Source organism: Apium graveolens, chromosome 2, assembly GCF_009905375.1.
Source record: "Apium graveolens cultivar Ventura chromosome 2, ASM990537v1, whole genome shotgun sequence".
Taxonomy (NCBI): Eukaryota; Viridiplantae; Streptophyta; class Magnoliopsida; order Apiales; family Apiaceae; genus Apium; species Apium graveolens.
Genome location: NC_133648.1, coordinates 3,213,773 through 3,225,696, shown reverse-complemented (window position 1 = coordinate 3,225,696; position 11,924 = coordinate 3,213,773). Strand labels below are relative to the sequence as shown.

The window sequence follows — 11,924 nt, the reverse complement described above, 5'->3', positions numbered from 1 at the left end:
TTCAGCCACCTTTAATTATCTGAAACTTGTATTTTACTATTTTATCACGTTAATTTGTTAATTAGCATCCTATATAAATGGTCAAAACTTCTAAGAGAAATAAATCATTTCTCTTCCAAGGCATGCTATCGTACTGGTAAACGTGCATCTGGTTGATAGTTCAGGTTTAGAAGTAACTTCTGGACTCCTATTGGTCATTGTTAGAATCTAAAGACTTAAGTCTATAAGTGTTCAGTATCCCGCAAACACATTTAGATCATAATTATATGAAATCATTTACTAGATAGAATAATATTAACTTGAGGTCCTTCAGAAGCTAAAGATTCTATTAAAAAAGTTCAGGTCTCTACTTTATTGACTTCTGGATTGGTTATGAAATTCGTAGGCTCAACAGAATTAGTTAAAGGCAACTGTTCACAAATGAGACAGTCTCTTTTGTCTTAGCAAATGAGACAGACTATATCTAAATGAGACAGATACTATATATTCAGCAGAATGTAAATTGCAGAAATATAAACATGCAATGCTGGAAATATGTTAATGCAAGAACACCAAATCTTTTCACTTGGTTCGGTCCCTATACCTAGTCTATGGCCTACATCCAAGTCCCCATGCCAACTAGCACAGAGAATGTATTATATCCACTTAAATAAAGTACTTACAAACTTTCCTTAATTACAATCTTGGCCGTGAATGAAAGAACCCTTTCCCTAGCACACAACTACCTAGCACACAGCTACTTGGCCTTGATCTTGTAATCAATATTCCCACAACCCGGGACAAGTGATACAATACACCTTTCTTTCAAATACAAAGATAATAATGTGAAAGATTACAACTCGACTATAAACTCTTAATTAACTGGATAATCAATGAATGTAATTAAGAGGATGTTTTTCTCAGAAAGATATAAGATGGAAAGTGCAGAGAGTTGTATGTCTCTGAAAAACATCAAGTCGGTTTATATAGAAAACATGTAACGGATATAATGTATTTCAAACTCTTTTAAAGATAATAAAAGATAAGATTAGGTTTGAAATATTTGAATGTATAAAACAAGTAATCTGTTAGTATTGTTTCTTGAAAGAGATAAACCTGAGAGAGATAAGGAATTTGAAATATGTTAGGTTTATCTAAGATAGAGTTTGTTTTGAAAAGATAAGTCAAAGGTTATCCAGTTAACTAAGTTAACATTAAACAAAACTCTAATACTTATCTAACTAACTAACAATCTGATTTGCTGTAGACTTTTTCAATGCATCATCAGAAATCACGGATTAACATTCTCCCCCTTTTATGATGATGCCAAGGGTAAAGAAGTGTTATGCTCCCCCTATCAAAAACACTTTAATCTCATGTTGCAATATGTTAGATAGAAACAGTGTATATATGCAACAATCAGTTGATAATCATGAGAATATGCAAATGAAACATATGACTAATCAAATGAGACAGGTAAACAAATGGGACAGCAAATAAGATTAAAAACCACGCACTCAACAGTACTTAAAGTTATAAAACCTTAAATATTTAATCCAGCACATAAACCAGTGTTATCCAACCAAAATCATCCAATCATCCAGATAAATAAACCAAGAAGCAATCGTCTTAAATTAAACAAACAAACACATTAAAAATTCTCCCCCTCAACATCATAAAAGGCGGGTAAAGAAACTAGTCAGAATCATCAACATCGACAGGAGCAGATTCTCGAGTCTTTCGCTTTCCCTTGTTGTGGTAAACTGGAGAAGCACCATACTCAGAGAACAGTTTGTCTAACTTGCCTTCATCTGGAGCTTTCCCATCCCTCTTGCGAAGCCATTCCAGAATATACGAATGATATTCAGCACGAGTCATCCCAAAAGCTTCAAGTGGAGGAACTGCAGGCAGGGGCAAAGGGGAAGTAATCTCGGCCAGAGTCATATCACCAAGCCAGTCCTTTTTCTGGTGCCATGGCATGCTACGGGTAGAGACCTGCTGAGATATGTACTTGGTTTATGTACCAAGTTTATAGAAGAGCTTGACAAATTCTTCCTCCCACGCCTTGGCAGTGGTAACCATCCCCTCATGAAGCACACCAAATTCAAAATCTATAGCCCTACTCACCTTCTTATCATGGACATGTAAAATCTCCAACTTAGCATTTATTGATTCAAGAGAAGCAGTAACAAATTTATTAAACATCTCATAGGAGGCACGCATCATACTGACTTGTGAAGTCAGGGATGCCAAGGACTCGATAGAAGCAAATTGAGTTTTAAGAGACTCCAAGAGATGGTTGTTTTCAGAAACTTTTGACAACAACGATTTCAATAAAACAGAGTCCTCTTGATCAGGATCAGACATATAGTGAGGAGACTCAGGAAACGAACCAAACGACTTATGACCCTCACCAAAAATAAGAACACCAGACTCAATAATCTCAATATTATTAGCAGACAGGACAGACAGATCAAACATAGTAGACACTGGCTCAGTGCTATCATCATCAGAAATAATAGAAAAATGTCTAAAGATCTTTGTCAACAAAGCAGGAAAGGACAAGTTCATAGACTCATGAGACGCACAATGACTCATGTATTTGATAATCAACGAAGCAATATCACAAGGAGTTTTAGTCATGAAAACCGAAATTAAAACAACATCTTGATAAGTTACACGGTCACGACCGCTCTTTCGAGGCAAAAGATTTGTATGAAACAATTTAAAAAGCAATAAAGCAAGTGGAGTAAGATCATGTACCATAGGCTTAAGAGAGGTACCGATAAAGTTCTCACCAAGAATCACTTTCAGTTGTTCTTCATACTGTAATCCTAGAAACTCCATGAATGCTGCATGCGTGGTATACGGACAGACACCGGAGCACGAGATACCACAAACTCGAGACAACATATTAGCATTGAACACAATCGGAACACCTTGAACCTCAGAATAAACCATATCCTCCTTCATCATTGAGAAATTAGAGTAAAATTCCCGAACCAAAGAAGGGTAAATAACATCTGGTGGGGATAAAAGAGGTTCACAACCGAGAGCGGAGAATAAATCAACAACACCCACTCGCTGAAGCAGAGCAAGATCACAAATTCGTTCTTTAAGAATGGGTTTTGACACGATTTTAGGCTGAGAAGATTTTTCGGGTGACATTGGAGTAGAGGTATCAGGATTAGTTCTTTGGCGTTTAAGAGAAGAAGATGATGGGTTAGGGGTTTTAGCGGGTTTAGATTTAGATCGAGTATGAGGGGTCGACATTGTTGAAGAAGAAGAAAAACGTTTGGAAAGAGGAAAAGAAAATGAAGTTGAGATTAAATAAGACAAGAGAAGAATATGAAGAGTTAGAAGTGAGATAGAAGTAGCAAGGTGGAGTGTATCTCGAAAAACGAGGAGACACACAGAGATTGAGAAGAAACAGATGGAGTAGTCAAATCAAAGTTAAAGACTTGAAGGAAAAATGCATGTAACTCGGTTTAGTTCCAAAGTTCAAGAGTCCCATCAAATAATTACATATAAAATATAGAATTAAGACTGAAACACGCAAACTAATTAAACCAAACACGACAATTAATTCACAAAAATTCATCAATAAATTCCATAGATAAATCAACATTAAATTAATCAATTAATTATACACTCGATTATACAATTTCAGTCATAAAGATGAATTATGCAAATAATTGACACAAATAAGCTAAATAGAATGCATGCAGGGATGTAAAAATGAATTAATGAGAAATAGTGCACATACCAAGTTCACGTCTCATAAGACAAAAACGGTCTTCACCTAAAGGTTTGGTAAAAATATCTGCTCTTTGCTTATCAGTTAAGATATAAATTAACTCAATATTACCTTTTGAGACATTATCTCGCAGAAAATGGTGACGAACATCAATATGTTTAGTACGAGAATGCATAACAGGATTTTTAGAAATATTAATAGCAGAGGTATTATCACAATAAATTGGAATATTTGTATAAGAAATACCAAAATCCTGCAATGTTTGTTGCATCCACAAAATTTGAGCACAGCAACTACCAGCTGCAATGTATTCTCCTTCAGCAGTAGAAAGAGCTACAGATGTTTGCTTTTTACTGTGCCATGCAACCAAACAATCACCTAAATATTCACACGCACCACTTGTACTTTTTCTATTAACCTGTGACCCTGCATAGTCAGCATCTGAAAAACCAATTAAGTTAAAAGAAGTAGAACTAGGATAAAATATTCCAAGATCTCTAGTTCCCTTAAGATACTTAAAAATCCGTTTAACTGCATTCAGATGAGATTCTTTCGGTTGAGATTGAAAACGAGCACAAAGACAAACACAATACATAATATCAGGACGAGAAGCAGTTAAATATAATAACGAGCCGATCATACCTCGATATTTAGTAATGTCTACAGGTATACCTTGTTCATCTTTAGTGAGCTTGACAGATGTACTCATCGGAGTAGCTTTAGCAGAAATATTTTCTAATGCAAATCTCTTAAGCAAATCATTCACATACTTACTTTGATGTATGAAAATACCTGCAGCAGATTGGTTAATTTGCAAGCCTAGAAAATATTGCAATTCACCCATTAAACTCATATCAAATTCTTTATACATGCAGTTAGAAAACCACTTACACAAAGATTCATCAGTTGATCCAAACACAATATCATCTACATAAACCTGTACTAATAGAAAATGATGGCGTTTATGAAAAATAAAAAGAGTTGGATCGAGTGTACCACGAGTGAAGCCATTCTTTAGCAAAAACTGACTGAGACGCTCATACCAACATCGAGGGGACTGTCTCAATCCATAAACAGACTTTTTGAGCTTGTAGACATAGTGTGGATATTTTTCATGAATGAAACCTGGAGGCTGCTTCAAATAAACTTCTTCCTTAAGATGACCATTTAAAAATGCGCTTTTAACATCCATTTGGTAAAGCTTGAATCCTTTGTGAGCTGCAAATGCCATTAGAATTCGAATAGCTTTGAGACGTGCTACAGGGGCATATGTCTCGTCGAAATCAATTCCTTCCTGTTGGTTGTATCCCTGAGCCACCAAGCGAGCTTTATTCCGAATAATGTTACCATCTTCATCCTTCTTGTTCTTGAAAACCCAACGAGTACCGATGACTTTTGCATTAGAAGGAGGAGAGACAAGTTCCCAGACTTGACAACGTTCAAACTGGTTCAATTCTTCTTGCATGGCAACCGACCAACATTCATTTGCAACAGCTTCTTGAGCATTTTTCGGTTCAAATTCAGCAACAAAAGCACAGAATGCACATAAGTTATGAAGTCTGCTTCGCGTAGAAATCCCTTGATCTAAATCAGTAAGAAGATTATCTGGTGGATGATTCTTCACAGTCCTAGAAGATTTAGGAAGTTGAATATTACTCATCTCTTCCTCATTAGAATTGTCTGCCTGGAAATGAATCGGAGTTGTCTCATTCAAAAGAGACTGCCTCATTTCCGCTTGTGAAGATTTATCCAGAGGAGTAACAGAATTCACATTTGAAACACTATCGGGAGTCTTTGGAGAGCCAGAAGATTCATCTGAAGCTTGAGTAGATCCTAAAGAATTATCAGAAGACTGAGATGGACCTGGAGAGTCTTGACTGCTTGATTTGTCAAAATGAGACTGACTCTTTTCAGAATGAGACTGTCTCATTTGGGAATGAGACGATAGATCCGCAACATCTTCTTCAATTTGAGATATCTTCAAGGCAGATTCATTAAATATAATGTTGATAGATTCTTCAACTTTGAGCTTGATAGAATTATAAACTCTATAGGCCTTGCTTGTAGTAGAATATCCCAAGAAAATTCCTTCCGTAGACTTAGCATCAAATTTTCCTCTAGTGTTCTGTGTATCTAAGATAAAACATTTTGAACCAAATACTCGAAAATAACTGATGTTAGGCGTTTTATTCTTAAGCAATTCATAAGGAATTTTAAGCAAAATAGGACGAATAAGTACTCTATTTAATACATAACAGGAAGTGTTTACCGCTTCTGCCCAGAATTTACGTGGCAGATTACTTTCATGAAGAAGAGTACGAGCAGTTTCCTGTAGAGTTCTGTTCTTGCGTTCAACAACTCCGTTTTGTTGAGGTGTACGTGGGGCAGAGAATTCATGAGTAATGCCTCTAGATTTGCAGAAAGACACGAAATCTTTCTCGAATTCTCCTCCATGATCACTACGAATAGTCTTGAGCTTTAAGGAATACTTAGTCTCAAGGTTAGTAATAAGATCTTTGAATTCACTAAAAGCTTCATCTTTAGTACGCAAGAATAACACCCAAGTAAAACGAGAGTAATCATCTACTATAACAAAAGCATAATTCTTACCTCCCAAACTTACATATCTTTCTGGACCAAAAAGATCTAGATGTAACAACTGCAGAGGAACAAAAGTTGATACTTTATTCTTCGCAGTAAAGGAAGTTTTCACCTGTTTTCCAAGCTGGCAAGCTGAACATGGTTCTGACTTCTTGTATTTCAGCTTTGGTAAACCTCGAACTAACTCATGTGAAGATATCTTTCGAAGTAGATCCATATGAACATGACCAAGACGCCTATGCCACAGATTATGTTGTTCTTGAACGGTAGCTAGACAGGTTTCTTCTTGCTGCTCCTCAAAATCTAACACAAAGATGTTTCCCTTTCTTTTGGCCACTAAAGCAAACTCGTTAGCTTTATTACCGATATAGCAAACATCTTTATCAAACTTAACACTATGACCAGCATCAGTTAACCGACTTACGCTAATAAGATTATATTTAAGACCATCAACTAAACGAACATTGTTAATAGCAAACTTGTCGTTACCTATGGTACCTTTACCTACAATACGTACGGTAGTGGAATCTCCAAGAGTAACTAAGCCTCCCTCTTTAGCGATTAATGAGAGAAACTTTGATTTATCTCCAGTCATGTGACGAGAGCAACCGCTATCAACAATCCACTTGTTTCGAGGAACATGGACTTTAAAACAAACCTGCAAAAGATCATTTATCTCTTAGGTACCCATGTGACTTTGGGTCCTTGAATGTTAGTATCATAAATCTTATACAAATGCCTGTCAGATTTCTTAATCCACATTTGAACAATATTAACAGATTTATGTACAGATTTAGATCTAGTTGCTGAGTTAGTATCGTTGCCCTTAATACCACATAACCGAGATGCAGAATTGGTGTGACCAGATTTGCCACAGTCTTGACATTTTTCATAAGGCATCTTGAATTTCATAGGAGTTCTTTTGTAGCCACTTTGAAAAACCTTCTTCTTGTTGGCTGATCCATACCCCAAACCTTCTTTGTCAAGAGAAGATTTCTGTTGGGCAAGTAAAGCATTCAAGGTTCCTTCTCCATGAAAACATTTGGCTAGATCAGTTTCCAGCTGGGCAACCTTTTGCTTGAGTTCAGGAACTATAGAATCAGAAGATGCATTTGCTTCAGCAGAAAAAGTTTCCTTCTTTAATGCATCAAGACACACATCTTTCATCTCGATCTCATTTTTGAGGTAGTTGACTTCTTCTTTCAGCTTAGAGACCTTCTCAGATAGTAGCTTATTTTCTTCTACTAAGGATTCATCTTTGATGGAATCATCAACCTCATTAAGAACCTCACTCAATGCTTGTTTAAGATAAGCATTATTTTCTTTTAACTTTTTATTTTGAGCCTGCAAGGTTAGTACATCCTGAGATATATATGAATTTCTATTAACTTGAACAGTATGTACCTCATCATTGTCACTAGAGTCAGATTCAAGTCCAGCAAAGCATAGTTGAGCTAATTCATCGTCTGAGTCAATTTCCACTTCAGAATCATCATCACTCCATGTGAGTAAAGCTTTCTTTTTGGCTTTGAGCTTGTAGCAGTCCTTCTTGAAGTGACCTTTCTTTCCACACTCAAAGCATGCATCCTTGTTTTGATTATTTTTGCCTTCCTTGTTTGAACTAGGTCTGAATTCTTTCTTTGGAAATGAAGACTTCATGGGTCGTTTAGATGTATTCTTTTTGGCCAGAAATTTGTGGAACTTCTTAGTGAGAAGTGCAATCTCCTCATCAGAATCTTCAGAAGAATCACCTGCATCTGCATTAAGAGCCAGAGTTTTCTTGCGAGGAGCTTCATCTTCTTCATCATATCTGCGTAGTTGGTTCTCGAATTCTTCCAATTCACTGAACAGTGTTAGAGTATCCATAGTCGAAAGTAGTGTCGAATCCTGCAGAATTGTAACCTTTGGAGCAAATTTCTTTGGCATTGCTCTGAGGATTTTCCTATTAATCTCAGATTGAGGAATGATCCTTTCCAGAAGTGAGATGGAGTTCATTAATGTCAGAAACCTCCCTTGAGCATCTCGAACGCTTTCATCTCTTTCCAACCTGAAACCTTCATAGTCACTCATTAGCATACTTAATTTTACTTCACGTACCTTAGACGTGCCTTCGTGGCTGACTTTGATCGTATCCCAAATCTGCTTGGCAGTAGTACATGCTGAAACTTTTCTTAATTCTGTAGCTACCATGCCATTGAGAAGTGAGTTCATCGCTTTAGCATTGGAGTTCATTGCATTCACTTCTTCAGGAGAAAGATCCTTGAGAGATTTTGGCTTCCCTTCTTTCATGGGAATTGTAAAACCATTTTCTACAGCATCCCATTCGAATGCATCACGCTAGAGAAAGATCTTCATCCGAAACTTCCAATCATTGTAGTTTTCAGCACCATGAAGCAGTGGTGGATAATTGTTTGAATACCTATCTGGTTGAGCCATGGATCGCTAACAAAATAAACACTAAAAAGAGAATTAAATGCACCTGCTCTGATACCAAATGAAATTCGTAGGCTCAACAGAATTAGTTAAAGGCAACTGTTCACAAATGAGACAGTCTCTTTTGTCTTAGCAAATGAGACAGGCTGTATCTAAATGAGACAGATACTATATATTCAGCAGAATGTAAATTGCAGAAATATAAACATGCAATGCTGAAAATATGTTAATGCAAGAACACCAAATCTTTTCACTTGGTTCGGCCCATATACCTAGTCTATGGCCTACATCCAAGTCCCCATGCCAACTAGCATAGAGAATGTATTATATCTACTTAAATAAAGTACTTACAAACTTTCCTTGATTACAATCTTGGCCCTGAATGAAAGAACCCTTTTCCTAGCACACAGCTACCTAGCACACAGCTACTTGGCCTTGATCTTGTAATCAATATTCCCACAACCCGGGACAAGTGATACAATACACCTTTTTTTCAAATACAAAGATAATAATGTGAAAGATTACAACTCGACTATAAACTCTTAATTAACTGGATAATCAATGAATGTAATTAAGAGGATGTTTTTCTCAGAAAGATATAAGATGGAAAGTGCAGAGAGTTGTATGTCTCTGGAAAACATCAAGTCGGTTTATATAGAAAACATGTAACGGATATAATGTATTTCAAACTCTTTTAAAGATAATAAAAGATAAGATTAGGTTTGAAATATTTGAATGTATAAAACAAGTAATCCGTTAGTATTGTTTCTTGAAAGAGATAAACCTGAGAGAGATAAGGAATTTGAAATATGTTAGGTTTATCTAAGATAGATAGAGTTTGTTTTGAAAAGATAAGTCAAAGGTTATCCAGTTAACTAAGTTAACATTAAACAAAACTCTAATACTTAAACAAAACTCTAATACTTATCTAACTAACTAACAATCTGATTTGCTGTAGACTTCTTCAATGCATCATCAGAAATCACGGATTAACAGGTTAGCCTTTTGAGCAAATGTTATAATGCTCACATCGATGTTTCTGCAGGAAGTCTAGAGAATGTGTGCAGATTTTAGGATTTCCGTTGACCTCACCCCATGGATAAGAAGTCACAAGAGGAAGCCCTCCAACAAGTTCCAGTCTCAAAACCTACGTTTACTGTTGGGGACATCAAGAAGGCCATACGATACCACCACATTGTTTTAACGATCCCTTCTTCACTCTTTCTCTTGTGTTGTTTATGACCTGACCATTGCATATATCCTTCACTTTATTGCAACAAATTACATTCAAGATTCAACTCTTACCTCACACTTTTAACTTATTTGGCTTGGGCAATTTCTGGTTTTATTAAACGTTGTCTTTTAACTGGTCATAGCCCATGAATGCGGCCATCATGCCTTTGGCGATTATCAATGCCTTGATGACACTGACGGCCCTGTCCTCCACTCTTCTCTCTTTATCCCTTACTGTTCCTGGAAGTACAGTCATCATCGCCATCATGAGCGTGCTCAAATCCTTGTATCTGATGTGGTGTTCTTGGTGTCACTTATGGTTTTATACCGCCTGGTTGCAGCAAGAGATAGCTTGGGTGCTGTGTGTTTATGGGGGTCCTTTACTAGTCTGTAAACTTAATTTTTGTTCTTATCACATATCTGCAACACACTCACCCTGCATTACCACATTATCATTCATCCAAGTGGGATTGGTTAAGGGGTGCCCTGGCAACCGTGCACAACCGTTTTCAACAATGCCACATTATCATGCAACGTAGGCCACAAAGCGATAAGGCCAACACTAAGAGATTACTATAGGCTTGATGAGACTCCAGTTGTCGAGGCTATGAGGCGAGAAGCGGAGGAATGGCATCTATGTGGAGCCAGATGAGAGCAGCAAGCACAAAGGTGTCTTCTGAGACAGCAATATGCTCTAACCTGATGTTGAAGAATTCGATTTTAGTACCAGTTTAAGGTCTTTATGTATTTCCCATTTACAGAGTCTAGCTTGTTTTGGTTGGTTTGTATTGTGAATCCCTAAATCTAAAAGTTTGTTATATTTCCAAATCCTACTTGCTAAGTGTGGGAATATAAGGGCATTTGATATGGGTTTTTGGTAAGTTTGTTATCACAAAAAAAACATTGCACCAGTAAAAGCATTCTAATGATTGGTCTCTATGTGTGCCCAAGGGCACACAATAAAAACTAAATTTTATGAGTTTGGTGCATTTTTATTGGTGGAGTTGTTATAAATGTAGGGGACCAATCAAAATACACCAAACTCACGAGAGTTAGTGTCTATTGTGTGCGTTTGGACACACATTAGAAAACCCGTTTAACGATCAGTAATGGTTGTCCTCAAGGGGCAAAGAGTAAGACCATTGTCTGATACCAAATCATATTGAAGAAAGTGTTAGGTATTCGGAATTCATTTTCAAAAATATTTTTGAAATTTTTACGTATAACATGAAACACTATTAGATATTTAAACTTGTTTTCAAAATCTTTACCGAATGATATGACGTGACAAATGTGAACGCAACTATATTTGCACACTGGTCTCGTCTCATTATCACGAAAATTAATAAGTACGCACCTTACTCACGTGAGAACTGTTAATGAAAATGTAACGTTTATCTGCCTAGTATGATGTAACTCACGTGCATGCACTACTAAAATAAAAACATGTTAAATAAAATTTATATTTTATTACAAAATGCTTTAAATTGTTAAAATTAAGTTTTCATTTTGTATAAAAAAATCTACAACTTTATAAAACTATTTAATAATGATTATTTATTTTAATTTTTAATTCTGCATATGCAAGTGGTGTAGGATAGACAAGTTACAAGTTTGTAACGCTAGATGCCACTGTCATGAATTACATGTTTATTTTTTTTATAGGGGATAAGAAGTACATGTAAAATAAAAAGTATTAATAAAATTACAAAATAAAGTTCTTATAAGAAAAGAATATTCTAGATAAAATAATTATAAAACATTTAGATAGTAAAAAAATATTTTATAATCATAAAATGTCCCAAACCTCGCCCATGGGACCGAATGCAAAATCTATTAATATTGTCATTTAATATGCGTATTTGTTATATAAATATTTATTCAAGAAATATATAAAAATTAATACATGTATTTCAAACTT

General features: G+C 35.9%; 1 protein-coding gene across 1 annotated transcript; it reads right to left on the bottom strand.

The window, feature by feature from the left end:
- Window positions 1-3,519: 3,519 nt before the first annotated feature.
- Window positions 3,520-8,263, bottom strand: LOC141684206 (uncharacterized). The gene is made up of 7 exons (XM_074489070.1): window positions 7,127-8,263; window positions 6,450-6,995; window positions 6,038-6,206; window positions 4,733-5,233; window positions 4,409-4,555; window positions 4,034-4,114; window positions 3,520-3,539 (listed from the first exon to the last, which is right to left on the bottom strand). Exons 1-7 carry the CDS (start codon window positions 8,261-8,263, stop codon window positions 3,520-3,522), a joined length of 2,601 nt encoding a protein of 866 aa, XP_074345171.1.
- Window positions 8,264-11,924: the final 3,661 nt, after the last annotated feature.